General features: G+C 40.0%; 1 protein-coding gene across 4 annotated transcripts in view; it reads right to left on the reverse strand.

The window, feature by feature from the left end:
- plx (PTB_TBC1D1_like and TBC domain-containing protein plx) overlaps nt 1-19,828 on the reverse strand; it is a 337,895-nt gene that overhangs the window by 22,307 nt on the left and 295,760 nt on the right. For all 4 annotated transcript variants that reach the window (XM_071585845.1, XM_071585848.1, XM_071585846.1 and 1 more), the window contains 6 exons: nt 9,465-9,614; nt 6,675-7,412; nt 5,528-5,769; nt 1,894-2,002; nt 1,075-1,200; nt 694-808 (listed from right to left, as the gene is read on the reverse strand). In XM_071585845.1, the coding sequence (XP_071441946.1) occupies nt 694-808; nt 1,075-1,200; nt 1,894-2,002; nt 5,528-5,769; nt 6,675-7,412; nt 9,465-9,614 (1,480 nt within the window). The remainder of the gene's footprint in view (nt 1-693; nt 809-1,074; nt 1,201-1,893; nt 2,003-5,527; nt 5,770-6,674; nt 7,413-9,464; nt 9,615-19,828) is intronic.

Genomic DNA, 19,828 nt, shown 5'->3' on the forward strand with positions numbered 1-19,828 from the left:
TTACAAAATTTTGAGAAGATACAAAAGTCTAATAAGAGATACATAAAAAATAAAATAATTTAAGTTATTTGATATATTCAACAACCAATAAGCCAAAAAATATAATGTTTAAAAAAATTCAGTTCTTTTAAATTTATAAGTTTGCTGCAATAAATAATTCAGACGTTATCACTTTGAGTGTACATTTAAATAGTTTATCTGCTAACTAAAAAGTCTGAATTTACATGGCACTATAGATAAAGTTCAGTAATCAAGTAAATTGGTGGTACTTTCACAAAAGTATTCTCAGTAAAATGGCTCTTTCTCTAAAAACTTGCTCTACATGGTGAAGAAAGGCAGTCACAATGTGTCCCCTCCAGGATATCTGTAGTTGGATTCCTTCATTGAAAACTTTCAAGTCCATGCCATCTTATTCACCTTGGCTAATTTTTCACAAAATTCAAGGGTGAGTACTTTGGTACCTCTGCCTTCCCTGTACTCTCCTCTGCCAACCCTGCCATGTGCACTACTCTTACCATCCAAGATACCACAATTTCTGCAGGAGAATGCTAAGAAGTTCTACAATGCCAGCACAGATTGTAATTATCCAGTCTTGCATAATTACAATGACACCATCAATTGGGTTGTAAAGCCTTTATGCATATTCATTACAATCATTTACCTGAAGTTATAAAAATTTTTAAATGGAATTACCTCCAGCCACGTCATCAGCAACAGATCCAGATTGACATCGGAAAACATAACCAACAAAACAATCTACATTTGGCTCCTTACAAATGAATCCAAAGTATTCAGGATTCTTGGATCCCTGGAAAGAGGAGAAAAATATAATCCGAAAATCTTTTCATAAATTTGTAAAAATTTATTTATAATGGATAACACAAATAATGTATACATGTATCCCTTCAAGGAACTGGTATAAAACATTTCTAGCATCAATAATTTATTCCTTAGGTCATATTAGTAACTTTAGTAAAGGTGAATAGCCAGTTAATAAGGTAAACAATGATTTTTTTCAAAGAGACTGAAAGCATATCATCTAATTAATACAAAGAGAAAGAATAACAGACAAACCTGAATGCAATTTACAACATCCCTCAAGTATTTGTGCATTAGAATTTGCTTTCTATCTGGGCTGATGAGACGTAAATCAGTGCGTCCAACTTGAAAGAGCATTGTCCTGTTGTGCTCTGTGTGAGTCTAAAGAAGATCAACAATTAATGAGATGAAGTGAGAATAAAATATTTAATTAGCACACTGTCAAAGAACATACTAAAAGCTGGTAATACGCATCTGACGAATCACAAATATAAACATTATTTTGCTAGCAATATCCCAAACTTTTAATTCAAGAGGAGGCCAATTATGGCATATGTCATGTAAATTTGAACAAAGCAGTAAGAATGTAAAAGGCTGACATGTAATGAACAAAGAACTGCTCAGTCCGGCAATGCACCGAAGGAGGTTGATTGTTTTCTTAGATTATATAATATCATATATTTTTACATCAGATCTCTACTCATGATATTATTTACCTATGAAATAATCTTCTACTATATTGCAATTAACAAGACCATACACATAAATTTGATGATAAATAAATGAAAGGACTAACTTTGTAGTTCCACACGAACGATTATTCACACGACCCGGGTTTCGAAGTAAAACTTCATCATCAGGTTCGTGTGGAACTACAAAGTTAGTCCTTTCATTTATTTATAATGAATCGGTTCCATAAAGTTACGCCAGAAACCATCAATTATAAATTTGATGAATCGTTAAAAATGTATTTACAAGCAAGAGAGTATAGAGAAATTCATTTAGAGTTAAAATACACACCGATATTGACAATATTTCTATCCATAAATTATTACTTCAAGTTGCTCTACTTACAGAGGCATCTGACTGTTTAAATTCAGCTGAATGAGAGTCAACCCTTAGGGGTTGACCAGAGCTACCCGTTGAACCTGCCCTCAGTCTCATTGGCTCTAACGAAAGCGACCTGCACGATACAATTAAAAATGTTACAGTGATATTAGTAATCAATATAAAATGTTGGTGGATGAATTTAGCACTTTAAAAAAGTGTGTTTACAAGGCTGCCTTGGGCGGAGCTAGTGAATGTTATAAGGTGACTATGAGGACAATGGCTGTAGATTACACAGATGCTAGGGATTTCTAGGGATATTGATAGACTTATTAGAGAAAAGGAGTGTCCAGAGAAACTGGATTGATGCAGGGAAACACACAAGAAAACAGTACTTGGGATGCTAGCTGTAGATGATTTGGGTGCTGTTAATCTGTGGATATCATGTCAATAGAGCAAGTAACAATGTGAAAGCAGAAGTAGAATATCAGCCACTGATGGTAGGAGAAAATGGGAGAAATGAGAAAATTTCAGAGTTTAAGAGGACGCCTCGGTAGCTTAAGTGGCTAAAGCACTCGACCGGATATTGAGGGATCTGGGTTCGAGTCCCAGTCAAGGCGAATGATTTTTACGCTCTGAAATTGTTGCATTGAATAACATGAAGTCCAATATAGCTTATGTTTCCAAGCTAAGTTATAAGAATGGAGTAAGCGAGCCATTAGGAGTAGAGGACAGATTGCTGCAAATAGGACTATATATGTATGTATATATATGATGCATATGAAGTTAGCGCTAGTGGACAACGACAAAAACACAAAAAAAAGAAAAGAAACTCACAAGGTTTCGAATTTTCAGTGGTCCAAGCCGCCTTTCTCAAGGAAGAGAAGGACAAAAATGAGGAAGAGAAGGGGCTGGAAATACTGGATGGAAGGGGGAGGTGGGGGAAGGTTTGGGAGGGGAAGAGTTAGAAAGGGGATTTTTAGAAGGGTGGGGATAATATGAAAGGTGCTGGGGGCAGAGGGGGGATGAAAATATGTGAAGATCAGGGTAATTAATGCCTAATATTAATACCTGGGCAATTCCAGGAATCCATGAGCCAGATGATTGCTTGCTCTATTGTTTTGAGTTTCATTGGAGGATCAGATGGTGAAAGGGATGCTATGATGGATACACTATAGCATTTATCTAAGGGAGTGTTGTGTTTGGAGGCCTGTTTGGGGATTGGGAGCATACCAATCAGGGAAGCATTCTAGTATGAGGCCCGGTGGTTATTGATTCTAATGTTGAGGGATGTGGTACACTGTGCAATATAAAAGGCAGGGCAAAGTTGGCACTTCAGAAGGTAAACTACATTGCTAGAGGTACATCAGGAGTAGGGAATTGGTGGGAGGGAGTTAAAAAGCAGGTGAGAGAGGGATGGAATTCTGGTTTTGAAAATAGGACATGTTTTACATCTAGGTTTATTGCAGGGCATGGGAGTGGTTTTGGGACGGGGCAGGGATTTAAGGAGTGGATTGGTTGATTTGAGAAGATCTGATAAGTTGGCGGGATGTTTGAAGGTAACGGGGGCATTTGGGAAAAAGGTTGGCGGTGGAATTATGGTTTCTGAGGATGGGTAGAGATCTTTTAAGATTAACCGCAGAGATTTTAGGCCAGAAAAGTATGTGGTGCAAATTGAAAGAGGGTGGCTTTCCGCAGTAGAGGAAGGTTTAGGAGTGTAAGCATGTCTGTGGATCCTTTTCATATGGAGGGATTCAGGATATCCTCGCTTGAGGAGGGAATAGTGTAGATTTGAGAGGAAATTTACAAGGGAGTTAGGGTCATTGCAGATTCTGTGTCCTCTTATGGATAAGGAATAAGGAATGGAGCTTTTGGTATGATATGGTGGCAACTGATATAATGAAAGTATTGTGGTTTGTTGGTGGGTTTCATATGCACAGAAGTGTGAAATTTTTGGTCTATTAATGATATGTTTACATCTAGGAAGGTGATTTTGGAGGAGGAACCGTGGAATTGAAGGAGACAGAGGATGAAGCATTGAGGTCGGAAATGAAAGTTTTCAGGGAATCAGTACCATGTGGCCAGAGAAGGAAAATATCTTCAATATATCTGAGCCACAATAGAGGTTTAAGGGGTTATTTTAAAAGGAATTTTTTCTTTGCGAGACCAAGAAAGAGGTTTGCATAGGAAGAGCTGAACCTATTGCCCATGGCCCAACCCTGGATTTGTAAGAAGAATTTATCATTAAAGGAGAAGGAATTACAGTTAAGGATGAGCTCAAAAAGGCTAAGGAGAAAATCTGTGCTGGGTATGTGTGGCTCAATGCGTTGGGAGAGGTAGTGTTAGAGAGCAGAGAACCCTCTGAGTGGGGAATGGATGTATAAAGGGATGTGGCATCTACAGTGGCTATAGTAATCTCGGTATCTGGAGGGAGGGAGGTTGATTTTAGCCTTTCCAGGAAATGGCATGAATATTTGGTGAATGACAGTAGGGAGTGGACTATCGGCTGAGATAGTGGTTTACAAATGCAGATATTCTTTCCGTTGGGGAGTTACAGGAGGATAAAATCAGCCGACCGGGATTCCCAGACTTATGAATCTTCGGAAGGATATAGAAATGAGGAGTGAGTACGTGGGGAGGGGAAAGGAGGGCCAAATCTGAAGGAGATGCCACTTGAGATATTGAGGAAAAGTAATTCACAGTGAAATCTGTGGGGGATTAATGCAACCAAGTACCTTGATTCTTTGACCAGGAGATGGCGTTAGGGAGCTGTTTCACCCACCAAAGGAGAATGGATGACTCAAGAGGAAAGGATGGTAGGTAAAGCAACCATATAATGTCATAGAGGATATGAATAGTGCGTTTCGTGGTACACATAGCCAGAAGGAGTCGAGCTACCAATGCCAAATACACAGTCAAACATGAAAAACCTCCATATGGCAAACATATACTCATTCACATGGAAATAGATATAAGGAAAAGGGATAGGCACACATGTGTTTGTCATATTAATATATATATATATATATATATATATATATATTTCTATATATATATATATATATATATATATATATATATATATATATATATATATATATATATATATATATATATATATATATGTATATATATGTATATATATATTTATATATATATATAAATGATAACCATAAACACAGTAATCAACCCGAAGGTCGGTTTGGTAGGTGATGGCAGAGTTCACCCAGTACTTAGCCCGATGGGGTGTGAAGTTCACACATCAGGGTATGGGGGCCAGTTCCTTTCCCTGTGCCGGTTATGGTTTCCCAGGAAGATCTGGTACCCGAAAAATCACATAGCTTGGGTGGAGCAGCAGGTGCCCAGAGTGCCTTGCCCGGGTATTGAACCCGGGACCCTCCGGTCAGCAGTCCAATGCTCTACCCCCTGGACTGCCCCGACCCACATATATAATATAGGGGCAGTCCAGGGGGTAGAGCATATATATATATATATATATATATATATATATATATATATATATATATATATATATATATATATATATATATATATATATCGTATATATATATACACACATATAACGGCATTATAGCTACCATGCAAAAACACTATTTTGCCATTATACAATGGAAATATGTGAATTTCATATCATACTCACTGTTGCTTTGTTAAGAATGTATCTCCACTGGATGCACGAGTCCTTAAGTTCTTATCAAGGCTCTGTTCATCATTGCTGTTGTCACCAGAACCATTATTTGCATTGCTTCCTTTAGCACCAACACTCTCCTGAAGTTTGCTCTGGAGTTGACTAGTCAAATTAGATGATTCTTGGGGCTGCTCTTTTGTTTCTGCAATGTTTTCACTTGAGCCCATTTCCATAGGACTGGTACAGCCAGAATCCTGAAAATGGAATTCTTGATTTATCCTTATTTCTCATAACTATTGGATTAACTGAGATTCATGTACACATGACATTATTTGCAGGCTCGTGTCGTATAAAGTTAATAAATAATTTATTATTCATTTCCATGAACAATTTTGCCTAATTCCATTTGAGATAATCACAAAATATGTTAGTTTTCATTCATTTCAAGAGGAAACATAGATTAACTTTGTAGTAATAACATATTTGTATGCACACCCTCTATGTAAAAGATCGGATGCTTCAAACAGTGACTACAAAAATATGCTCAGGACTGCTACAAGCTTTTGTTCCATGACACAAACCTTGCTTTTTTGTTCATAGTAATAACTTTGGCAGTCACAAATTAACCTGCTTCTGTGGTTTGCATAGTACTAAATTTCGGAGAAGTTACTGACATGGAAGAAATAGGAAAAAATATTAATATGTGCATGTGAGCATTACAAACATGGCTTGAGAACATCTACAATCAATTAGCTAGTATTGTCCAGGAATGGAGGAAAAGAATAACAAAAGGGAGCTCTATTCACAAACGAAAACAATCATTTTCTAAAAGCAAAATAATTGATAAAATGTAAAATAAAGACCATAATTACTAAAAGAAGAGAAGCTGTATGGATTTTAGCAGAGAATTATTTAAAAGCCAATCAATACAAATAAGAAAATTTACCCGGCTTAGATGATTGGGATCATTCATTGGGATGTATTCTAAGAGTAGGTTTCCTGAGATGTCTAACCTGTTGTAGATTTACAGGGAATATGAGCACTTCATCAGGAGCTATCCCCAAGATTCATCACAACAATTTTCCCTGGTAGAGGTATTTAATAATGCGTTGACGTATTCACAACTGTGCGGGAGTGACCTCTGGTAGAAACAATTTACCTGCGAGTCCGTCCGACTGACCCCCAACAGGACCGTCCGTCCGCTAGCCACCGCATCTTTCCCTGAGGTCTGACCGCCATTCTTTGGAAGATCGACGCCCTGCGTGGATTTTGAGCGGAGCGATGAGTCACCGCTCGATGCAGTCTTGGAAGCACCATCAACGGCCGCGGACTCCGAAACGGATTTTGCGCCCGGCGGCATGAGGGAGGAAGCGCCGGGATAGGGCGACGCGGACTTAGCAGAACTGACGGCCGCCTCGTGGATCGTCTCCGTCGAGATCCTCGACCCGCTCGACAAGGACCGGAAGCCTGGCCCGGCGATGCTGCCGTTGGACGATATGTGAGTCAACAGCGCTTCCGCCTTGAGGGGGTTGAGGCACGCGCTCCCGTTCTTCCGCTCGCGTTCCGCTTGGGAAAGGGCGGCGGAAGAGGACGGCGGCGCGTGGCCCAACCTCCTGGCCGGCTCATCATCGGCAGCCGGCGGCGGCGGTGGAGACGAGTGGGGTCCACCGTTTGGCGGCGGGGTGGACGAGTGCGGGGGTGGGAGGTGCGGGGGCGGTGTGGAGGCGTGCGGCGGTTGACCACCGCTGCAGATAGCAGAGGACGAGTTGGAGAAACCGATCCGGGCCCTCCGCTGGGCCTTCTCCTTTTCATGGACGCGGAACCTCTCGAGTGCTTCGTCGATGAACGTCTCCGGGACTTTGCGATGGGACACCTTGATTTTCCCGATGTAGAGGACCTGCAACGGAGTAGAAATGTCAATTCGGCCTGGTCCGTATTTCCTGAACGCTGCGGGTTACTGCAAAAGGTTTGATTTGGGAATGAACGATGTTCCATATCTTTCCAGTTTACGCGCATATTTTTGCTTCCTATCGTTATTTGCTGGCGCTGTTGATATGACATGGGGCAAATTTTTGTATAAAAAATTCAAAACTCAGGAAAAGTAATAATAACCCTAACATGACCTTCCTAAATGATTGATAAGGTTTTACATATGCAGGGTATCCGTCAAATTTCCTGACAATAATTCCACAATAATCTAGCTGTTAGTTCTGGACGCCGAAAGTCATATTTTACACCATTTCCCCTTTTTATGTTGATCGAATAGATAACTTTACAAGATAAAATAATTAAAATCACATCAAAACATTGAAAACCTAGGTAATAGTGGACCTTACCGTTTGGAGAAATGAACTTGTTACTGATAACCGTTTTCCATTCCGAAAAGAAGCCGGAAAAGTTACAATACAATCCAAGGTAACTAGTGCTGACTGTCAGTGGCCCGCTTTAGGCTTGGAATTACACCCTTGTAGTACTAGAGCGGTTTATGTAATATTTTACGGTTGATTGATCGTGTTTGTCTCATGTAGGCGCGAAAATGGCATATATCGTCGGATTTAAAAAAAATACCGCTATCATTACGACTACAAAATTCCAGGTGAAGAATGAGTCTAGGACTTTCATCCTTGACTCATTTCGATTATTCAAGTCAATGGTCACAAAGTCAACCATTTCTTGATTTCGACCTGAGGGAAAACAAGAGGTTAGTTTCGGATATTTTTAGGAATGAGGCAAACTAAAACATTAATTTAGAAATACTATACTTTACAACTATGAGTACTGGACTTCTATATTACTTTTTCTTAATGGAGTAGGGTTGGAGGTCACCTGACGAGTTCGACGAGATTCTGATATTTAGTTAACAGATAAAGGCAGTATGTAGTATTCTTCTATATTGGTCTTTTTATTTGATAATTTTGTTGATTGAAATTCTATTTAAGCTTGGAGATTGGATTTTTTAAGTTGGCGACACACGACTCACCATACACTCGTATTTGGGAGACTTCAATATTCAACATTTAGCGACTAATATTCAGTAGAATAAAACTGATTCGAGTGCAATGACTGAATCAAATGTCAATGCACAATAAGAACGTAATACCAATAGACACAAAACCAAGGGAAAAATAAAAGAGCAAAGACATTAGTAATTTACCATAGTTTACATTTGAGGAGATAACAGGAATATATTACAGAATTACAAAAAATGGGCATTTCAAATAATTAACAATTTTCAAGATAGATTTTGATTTTTAAACATATATATTTAAATATTGGCACATAACAAATCCAACGGTTACAAATCCTTGAACTCTCTGATGCAGTGCTATAGTCCTTGAAAGAGGTATATGACAAACAATGAAAAAATAAAATAAAACTAATAGTTTCAATTCGTATTACCTTTATTGTAGAATTAGAATTTTTGGACCAATAGCAAAATAAAAGTTATCACACAATGCACCGAGTACGTTCAATGAAAATAGATAAATAGTAGTAATAGGTAACTGCGGCATGAATTCGCGGAGTGTAATCTGGGCACATAATGTAACAGATAGAAGAAATAACACATTTTCTTTTAAGAAATGTCAAAGCTACGTGTATTTAATTTTTCTGCTCATCCATTCATGAGAATGAAATAATCCACTGCCAAAAAAAATTATTGCTAAATTTAAGTAAAAAAACTTAATGACAGGAAAACACCAAACGTACTCTTATTGAAACACTCCATTATTATCCTTTCTTTTCCTCAAGAGTCAAGAATTTGCATCCAAGTTTTATTGTTGGAAGAGCTCGGAATTAACAGGCGGAGTTTACAGAACTATCGAGGTCAGTGTCACCGATAAGTGCCGCCATGCTCGATGGAGGGCGGAAGGAAATTCCACTTTTAAGGTATGTGCCGTGGGGAAAGGATGAGGAAAAGGCCTCTTTTCTTTGAGCGGGAATTACCTACCTCGAAAAAGTGGGAGGAACTGGGCGAGATGTCGGCGCAGAGCGACGTGAGTGCCGCGGCACTGCTCAGGGAGCGCGCCTGAGGCCCATTTCCGTTTCCGGCAGCCTCCCGGGCGGATTGCTCCCTCATCGAGGTAAACAGTTCCACCACCTGTGGGCGAGAGAAAAAAGAAAAGGAGTTTAATGCAGGGAACAGCGCATTGTTTCTCAAACTGGAGAGGATGGAGTGAGAGCGGGAGAGAATCCAATACGGTTTCTCGCGAGCGCTCGTGGGAATATCGAAGCGACGAGGGTATACGAAACCTGTCTTTTGTGACGAGTTGGTGGGGGGAGAAGTCTTGCAAATTCTAGCCATTTTAAGACGGCTATTTCCGTGAATCAAATTAAAAGTTATGAAGGATAGGAGGGGTGAGGTTCGAACCACTACGCTTGTTCTCTTAGGTTCACAGTAATTTGGAATAGTTCTGGAAAAGTGGTTCATCCCAAAAACAATGGATACGCTGGATGGCCATTTAAAGTCATACTTCTTTAAGATTAACTCTAAGATTTTATCTATAATTGTCTCATAATCCTCCTATGTACGTATTTTACCTTCGACAAAATCCATTATGATTAACATTGTTCCACGAATGAATGATGATTATTGTCATTGCTTTCCAATTCGTTCTAAACTTTTTAAGACGGCTTAGTTCCTCATTGGAGATCCCTGTCCTAACAGGATACACAATAACAATACACACATCGGAGTAGCATCTATAATGCACTGTAAAGGAGAAATGTTTCAGTTATGTCCAATGCTTCTTTCAACCCCAGCTGGAAAACAGTCGTGAAGCACAAATTGAGTAGGTTCAGGCGTGATGTGGTGGAAGTCGAACATAATGAATAACTGATCGAAGCACTTTTCCAGTTGATAATTATCAAGTGGAAAAGTGCTTCGATCAGTTATTCATAGTCTTGAAGCACCTTTAAAATACCTTGGCGGCAGCGGGTAGCTGGCAGAAGCCGATTGGTCGATTTGTAGCTGCCTTGCCATAATCGCTAAACTATAGAGACTGCTTCTGTTCCACCAGAGGTGGGGTAATTAAACGATTCACCACTGGAAAGTGAGTGAACAGGGAGAAAATGGAACCATGATCTTAAAAAAAATCACTGGAGAACGATGGCATATGATCAAAACAAACCATGGGCATCGAAACTTATTAGCTAGGCACGTCTGAATTCGAGTAATAAGAATGCAATACTCAGGACAGAGCCAATTGCTTTCTTCGCTACGAACATAGATTTGTCGCAAGACTGCCTCGTGCCAAATAAATCGTGATTTCATTCGCGTCCTTCGGTCACACTTAATGGAACCCATTACCGTTAACGACCGAAAAAGAGTTCAAGTTCGTCACGCACTTTTAATCTAATAGTCTTCGGAGGATGAAGGGAATGACTTTCCAATGTGTCGAGTTTTTAAAATTCTTGACACTGTTTACAATAAGTCTCACACTAAATTACGACGTTTTTGGAGTGGCATAAAAACCTGGGTTCGTCCACGAGGGTCGTTCGTCCAAGTCGTCTTATCCCGACTTGGAAAATTTCACGAGAATGACTAGCTTATCAGCGGAACCGAAGAGAGGGAAAGAAAAAGGGATCGAAACTCATTTGTTACCACTACTCCCTGCCGTGGTGAAGCTGTGCGTCATTAATTATTCAATGAAATGAAAACGGAGGCAGGAAAACAATGGAATAGACGTTCTTTACGCAATGCGGAAAACGCTTTTAGGAACTTGTACACTCGATAAAAGGTCACTGCGGTTTTAAAAATGCAAATGAATAGTCGAAAACAAAGATAAAAACATAATAATTCGTCCAAAACGTTGTTATCAAAATCCATTAAAATTTTGAGGCATTCCTCATCACACCTATGAATATTAAAAACTTTTGATCAATGGGAATACACGAAGCCGCGACAATGATTAATGCACAAGAAGAATCAAAGACTATTGCGTCTACGTACATGTATATTCAAACACCAACGTTTGAAAAATTAATGAACCGTCATCGTTGAGCAGCAAAAATGGTTGTTTCAATTCCATGACGCAATGGTGTGAGGTATAGCAATAGCAATGAAGAAGTCGCAAGGAAAATTTACATGCACGAAAGAGATCCGAGAAGAGACATCAACGCGAAACTAATGCAACTTACCAAATAATTTCAAGCACCGCAACTCGGAGGAATAGTCCGCTTACCTATGCGAGCAGTGCGAACGGCGCTCCTCAATGAGAGGAAGAAATTCGCGCCGCATCGCGCGAATACACTGAAATTCCTTCATCTGATCGTTGGAACGAACCTCACAAAATAATGCGCAAAGGAGGGTGAGATAACACACACCCACGAATCAAGGCCAAAAGGTCACCGACTCCCGGTTTCTGTATTCGACCTTACACATAGACTTAAACCATAAAGATAAAAATTTGTATATCCATCAAATTCACCTTTTTTTACGAGCACAGCATTGGGATGTCACCTGAACACGCAATCTTCTCATCATTTCAGAAGCGATGCCTCCCAAGTGTTTTATTTTTATTGACCCCAATCAAAGGCATTAATCAATCTCACAGATGATAGCTCCAATCGTGACTTAATAACCTGCATCGGCGTTCTGGTTAATACATGTAGAAAAAGGTTCACTTTCGTCCCGATCATCCCATTTCACTAATAGTTACCCAAGTTTAAATTTTAGAGAAAATCTCATGAAATCAACTCAAACTTAAATGGAGAACTTTGTCAAAAATTATCGCAACAATAATTTCAATTGAAAACATAATACGGGTATTTAGTTTGTGATTGATGAAACCGTACGCTTTAATTCCCTTAAAGTACAAATTATTTCAAGCAGTGAAAAAAATGCTAATTATCATACTGAATTAAATCACTGCCGAGGCTTGAATATACCACGGTATATCTCAATACGCTCAGGAGTTGTGACAATACTGCCACATACTCGGATCGCTAAACAGGAGACTTATGTATGACGTCGTAGACTTTAATATTTTTCGAAAGAATACTTAATCCTACCATCCTTAGCTATTACATGTGGCCAATTAGGAGAAGTTACCCCCGGCAATGCTCGACCAGAGTACGCAGCCTTGCGTACTCTGGTCGAGCATTTAATCTTAATTACCACCAATTTATATCATTTTTAGCCTAATTTCGGGTCCTCATTTAAGCGAATTTGATCACATCTCACCTTGAGATTCATACAGGGTTAACCATTTCAATATTATATCAATTTCAGCATTGCCTATACCTCCGGGTCCTTCAATTTTACATCCCAAATTGAGGGATGAACCACTGATTCCAGACAAAATTTAGCTTGTCATTCTGAATATAATAAGGTATATGCATATTAAACCATAATGTAACTTAGGATGCAATTCGTTGCCTTGCAAATGGGAAGGGAATTTACATCAGGATTTAAAAAGTCGGAAGTCTACGAGTGATCCACTAAATACGAAAAAAGCATACAGAATTATACATTTTTTATACGGTTTACAATAGAATATAATTTTGTTTAATTTTGGTTCACCATTAATTTACCACATTAATAAAATAACCAAAATTGGGGCATGTGCCTTTGTAACTGTTCAAGTTACAAAAGCAAATGCCCCATGGCATATGTTAAGTTTAATACAATGTTCCCTGCAAGGCTCTCACGATCTCACACACTCGTGTGGCAGAGGAGGTTAGATCATCAGCCTCAATTACCTAAACGGTAGTCGAGGTAATACATTTGTAATAGGAGCGTCAGATTAGAGTCACTTCTTTCAGATTACATTACCTGAGGTACTTAACCTTGGTTTGGTAGTGAAATGTGCGGGTGAAGGAATTTTTAAATGTCCATCGCGACTAAAACAACGGAACGTTCGCTGCTGAACCACAGAAAATAATAAATAACCCGTTTAAAATTTTGAATGAATTTATCGGAAGTTCTCGTCAGTCAGGAGACCATAAACTACGTCTTAATTATGTGATATGCCGAATGAATATCCTCACGACTGCAGAAAATACCTCGGTACCTATTCCCCAATTCGCGGAGATTCGCACACCGTTGAAACCAAATCACAGTTAAAATATACAAAGGAATACATTATGTATACAAAGCCGCCGCAGTTCCGTCGAAGTCACGCGAGATATGTCGCTAGGAAGCGTTGGAGCTTATTTCTGCGTGTCTGGAGACCGCACACCATACTTCGTTGATTTAAACGAGTTGCCATAAGAATCATGACAAAAGAGTCCCTTCCCGTTGAATTATAATAACGAGAAATGCGATTTCATTTTGGAGTCGGCACTCTCCTGATGACTAAACCATTATTCTCTTCCATTAATTTAATGACGCTAATGCGTTCTCCCACTCAGCACCACGAATATCGATAAAAGGTTCCATGCACAAGCTTAGAGCCGACGATGGAATTCGAAAAGCACACATGCGCATCCTCTTGAAACCACTGTGGCATTTGGGAGCCTTTAAAGAGATCCATCCAACTTCCCAGCATCATCTTCGACATTCCCTTTAATCCGTACCCAAGTCCCGTCGAAGTTTTGCCCAACTACATCATTGGAGAGTATATTCAAGGTTTGTAACAAAAATCTCGATGACGAATCTCCAACGTTGCAAAAATGTGGCGATAACTTCGTTTCCACTTATATTCGAAACCAATGATTTTTTTCGTAACTCCATTGAAAAAGAATTGGCCCTGACGGATTAGTTTCCATCCGTGCGACCCTAGAGCGTTGAGTAGCAGTGTGCGTGCGCAGAGGACAGAGCCGAAAATTTGACAGCTCATTCATTGCTCAATCAAATCTCACGCCTATGCTAGCGAATCTTGTCGGTGAAAATCCAGTAAGATTTAAATTCAGCTGCGCTTGCGACTCTTTTTTATAACCAATACACGACACGACTGATTAATGATGTCACAAAGCGGATTTTTTTTGTGATACCATGGATTCGCTTCGGATGAATAAAACATATTTGACTACATGGAGAGCATACGGATAACACTATCTGATTTCACACTTTGCATCTACTCCAATTACACGCTTGGAAGATCTCTTTTAGATACCAAAAAATATGTTACCATAAGAAAATGGACATTAACGTAATACGATGGAAATAATACTCCACCCTCATTAAGTTAGCCTATACCGAGCAACCGGCTATTACCATATTAAGGCAGTCTCGGATACCATGGAGACGCATTAACATTAAAACGCATACAATCTTTCCCGCAGAATATGGAACTGCCTAACCCCGAAGACCAACCACGCTTACCACAACTCGGCCAGCATGCACTACGAAAAAAAGTTGAAAGAAACGAAAATATGATGTCATAGGAGATAGATGAAGATCAAGAGGACAGATCAATAAATAAATGAAAAAGTTTTATGAAGAGCGAGAGAGGATCCCTAAGGAGAATACAGAGGGGATGAAGGGATAAACTCATTGGACACATTTTGAGACAGATAGCTTAACAGAGGACAGATTTGGAAGGGAAAGAAAACTGAAACGACCGCAGAGGGAGACTCGGGACGACATCAATGAAAACAAGAATGGTAGACGTGGAAGCGAAGTAAAACGCAGACCGGAAAGGTTGCCAGATCAATCTCCCCCGATCAATCCTTAGGATTGATGATTGTGACCCATAACTCATTAGGAACAACTTTTGTCTGGATTCGTGAGGGTAAGGTTGCTTCAGCCAATCATTATTGAAAGTATTTGCATATGAATATTAAAAAAATATTTCATACACTGGAACCTTCGATGCTCGCTTGCTACGGTCGCATAGCTAGTGAGAAATTACTCGCGATATATCACTTACGCGTACACGCTCCGGGATAAGATCACAAATTGTGGCCAATAATATTCATAATGGGACTTGAAATCGGTCCAGGCAGACGTGAACCCATGCGACGGCGGCGGGAGACGAGAGAGAGATGAATATTCATCGCTCGAGTTGAATTTCCGCCAGGCTGTGGCACTAAGGGGGGTGGGGTGAGCAATTAACACACCAACTTGATCTTCAATGACGACGGACATGAGCAGCTGGGGTTGAATACCAAAGGAGCCCGAAATGGAAAGGCTAAGATAGGAAAATGGACGAGGAACTGTTGGCCTGGGGGGTGGAGGGGGTTGATGAGAGAAATATTAACGATCATCCCTTTTAATTCGAGCCAGCCAGCACGAAGGGAAGGATTACACACGAGAGTGTAAATTCGACTCGACAATATGTCGGGAATGGACTAAGTTATACCATGATCAGTACCAAATTATGATTGAAAATTCAGTAAATTTAAACGACCAAGAAAATTTTGGATTGCCACACATTCCGCTGTCATTAAATTTCCAATAAAATTGTTATTTTTCAAACCCAACTGTTCACTTAAAATAATACAAATCACATCGTAATCCATCTCATTACTACAACGGATTTGAATCACAGGACTTAATCTGACATCGATTCTATATCATAACCAAACTGAACTCTTCAACCTGCATGTCGGTTTTGGCGGGTTTGAGTGGAACTTATCTGGGACTACCTGTAACCATACCGCGCGTGATATTCATAAAATTATAGGATAGGGGGCAGTTACTTTCTTTATACTATACGAGTTTCACAGTACTGGAAACAAGAAACTTCACAAGGCCCGGGTTTAGCTGGCAGTGTCAAAAAATTTCACCCGAATTGGAACTCGGGACCTTTCCGTCTAGGGCTCGAGCGCCCGAACCACTTGACTATCTGTTTGCATTCCGAGGTAATCCACGATAATTTAGTTCCGCTGACCAATACGAATGCGTTAATTAACTGTTAAATGTGCAAAACGCTCGCCATACCGTGTGGTCATTAAAATATCCTCAGGGGTGATCGGTCAAACGAATGGAAATAAAACGATTTGGATTCGAAATGTCATGAGATGGTCAAAAATCGCTTTCGAGAGGCATTGAACAGCGGGGCCGAACGACACTGCGGAAACTGGGATAATTGCTGGCCGAGCGCTGCTCGATATGAGGACTGCCGGTAAAAAAAGACCCATTCATGTACTTACAGCCAACATTGCACACAGACTGCCACTGGGAATTGAGAATTCATCGATTAACAAAACTTTGTGATTGAGCTCAGCCCTTTTATTTCGAGGGTCACTTTTATGGATTAGTCAGCTGGATGAAAGATGAATCATTCAATTTAACCCTAGGAAGCTTGGCACTAAAATCTTTGGGGCGACTGACCAGAATGGCAAACTGCTGCGTCACTTGAATCTCAGAATCACCGCGCTGAGAATGGAGACTCGATTGAAACCCTCACGAAGGCACATTGACACAGAAGGGAGACACGCAACACGGGCTCTAGCAAAACGACACATTTCTTGCGACAAAAGGTTTTTATTCCGACCCAATCTAGATTTATGCCACGCATTACCTCTCTTCAGGGAAAATGGGGGTTCACCACTGATGCGAGAGTAATTCTTTGTTGTCCGCGTCGGACAAAAATAAAGCAATTAAATCTCAATGGAGTTTTATGATGTAGAAGTAAGACTGATGATTAAATTTATCGCATGGAGGCATGCCAGCATTCAATCTTCTGTATGGCCGAATTCCATGTAATCACAGATGCGAAATAAGGGGAACCAAATATCGCAGAAAAACAAAGCTTCACCGTGGTAACATTTGTGATGACAAATATAGAAAAATATAATAGCTTCCAAACCATATAGATTGATAGAGCTTAAAATCAACATTTTACACAAAATCTGAAGTGACCCTTGCATTATGTAATCAATAATGAAAGGCATACAATGGCTAACCGCCTTGAACCTCCCGTTCATATACGCCAATGTGGGCTATGTAAGGAACGCCATGATAATTCAGGTCGCGGAAATCGAGGAAACCGCTACCTGCATGGGACAGCACCACCGCGAAAACTCTGTGCACCGGTGCAAGAGGTAAAAAGATGGACTTCCAATTTCGAAATTTAAAATATCCACAGCTTACGTAACTGGAGAAGAAATGCGAAGAGGCAACTAATTTTAAAACCCTACATAAAACAACTGAAAAAACAAAAACGCAGCATTTTTAAATATTAGAATATGAGCAATTTTCAACTCATCAAAATACTTTCTCGGGAGAAGAAATAACATTTCTATGGAAATCAAAATGCAAGTGTTAACGAGAATACATATATTATATGTATTCGTACATTGGGGTTGCAAACCCCATTGTTGCTTCCACGGAAAATCCTTCAGGTCTAGGATCCATGAGTCAGAAGGTTTCAACAAAAAAAAGACCTCATGTCAATGAAAGCAAAAATAAACACATTCGGATATTTTTACAACCTAATTACAGTATCTTTACCACCGAGGCCGATATAAAACATTTCTCCGCTATTCATTAAGGGCTTGGCCGTGGTACCACCACTGTTTTCTATAATAAAATTTTCAGCACCTAGTTTTCCTACAGATTAATCATCAACACATCTCAATAAAAACGCAGAAATATCGTCTACATTCGGCACGCACACATATTCCCAGAGTCTTCAAACAAGGAAAATCAGTCCTCTAACTTAGATAGAGAAGGCAAAGGAAATTCCGGGAAGACGGACAGAGAAAAGGGTAACCGTGTGCACTAATTACACTCTTCACTTTATTTTCATCTTCGTTGATGTTGATATTATACGCATGAGCAAGGCGGTGCTGTCCCGCAGACTGCTGTCTTCGTGCGCCTAATAGAAATAATATTCACATTCCGGAGAAGGAAGCATGGGCATTTATAGACAATGAAAGCAGAGATATGCGATGGGAGAGCTCAATTCGCCTCTATTAACCAAAGTGCAGCAACCATCATCTGAGGAATGGGGTAGGATTTAGCATGGACCACTTCCTCGAACAACTCCAAAAAACTTACCAAGATGACATAACCGCCGTAAGCTATGCGAGGAAAAGAAGAAATCATAGATCTATACATGTCCAAAACTTTCAAACAAATTCACAATTCTCCTAAAAAGCGAAGTAAATGTTGTGCTAAACATAATTTTAAACGTCAGCGTGATAGGTAATATGTTGTCATTATAAGTGATGGTGATGAAGTTCATTTTTCCCTGCAGAGAAACAGCATACAGTGTGGGCCAACTCGCTATTTCATTTTACACCTTCATCATTATGTGGCTATGGATTCACCTGCAACAGCGAGGGTTTTGCTTTTTCGCGAACGGACCCGTATTCCACCCCCGTCATCCGGGGTGAAAACCAATCAGATACCCGGCTTCGTATTTCCCCATAGTCTCGAGACCACGGCACCCACCAAACGGATGCGCGAGGAGATGATGTAAGGTCAGTAACCTCTCCATGTTCATGTTCGTTTCGAATCGGGGGAGGATTCTAGGTGCATCCATCGACCTAGAAAAGTATGCGGATCACGCTGCCCACGTCCATGAAAATGTCAACGATGCGGCGGAGTTGCGCTTCTGTTAGCTACTGTACATTTCTCGTGGGCAGTGATGCGAGACGGTGCCGTGGGATTTAAGGGCTGCATCGCCTCCTCCACTCGACGTAACTCGTCGTAAGGGTCTCGAAAAAATGCAAAGACGATGATGGCGGCATTGATTAGAGAAGGACGACGAGGACGTGCGTGACGTTGGAGATGAAATTAAAAGAGGCACGCAGTAAATGAGTTAGCGTAAGCAGGAGCAAGAGGGCATGGATCACGTAACACAAGTCCCATCAACATTTAAAGATTAAAGTGTCCACGGGGGACGATAATGGATGCGCCCTGCATGATAACGCATTTCAATTGTATTTATGCTCTGAACTTCAAAATTAACGAGAGCTAATGGAGCAAAAGAAGGGGCATAAATAGGCATCAAATTAAGAACAAACATATGAGTAAAGAATGGAATGAACTTATGCCAAAATAAAAAGATCAGTTAAAGCTTTTCAATGGATAACGTGCAGTTTTATCCTAGTTGGTGAGGATCTTTACGCCTAAGGCTTTCTTCTCTTGGCGAGAACACAATGAGGTCACAGCGGCAATTTTTTGGCTGCCAGGTAGAAATAAATTTAAGATTGTTTCTTAATTACAGCAAGATGACAATACATATTAATTCAAACTGTCATTATGGTTAGTGTGTTGGGGGAAAATATCGCAGTTCATGGGTCGTGTCGAGAATGCTGATACTTCCTTGCCGTTTGAATTCCTTACATAATGCGCACATGTTAAGATTTAACCAGAGCTGTTGAATATTTTGAAAATCAATTCAATCAACAGTCGTTTCAACCCATATCTAATGAGTAGAGGATCCTACTAGAGTCCGGTGAGTCCCGAGTTCAAAT

Source organism: Hetaerina americana, unplaced genomic scaffold (assembly GCF_022747635.1).
Source record: "Hetaerina americana unplaced genomic scaffold, ioHetAmer1.1.p SCAF_2, whole genome shotgun sequence".
Classification (NCBI taxonomy): Eukaryota; Metazoa; Arthropoda; class Insecta; order Odonata; family Calopterygidae; genus Hetaerina; species Hetaerina americana.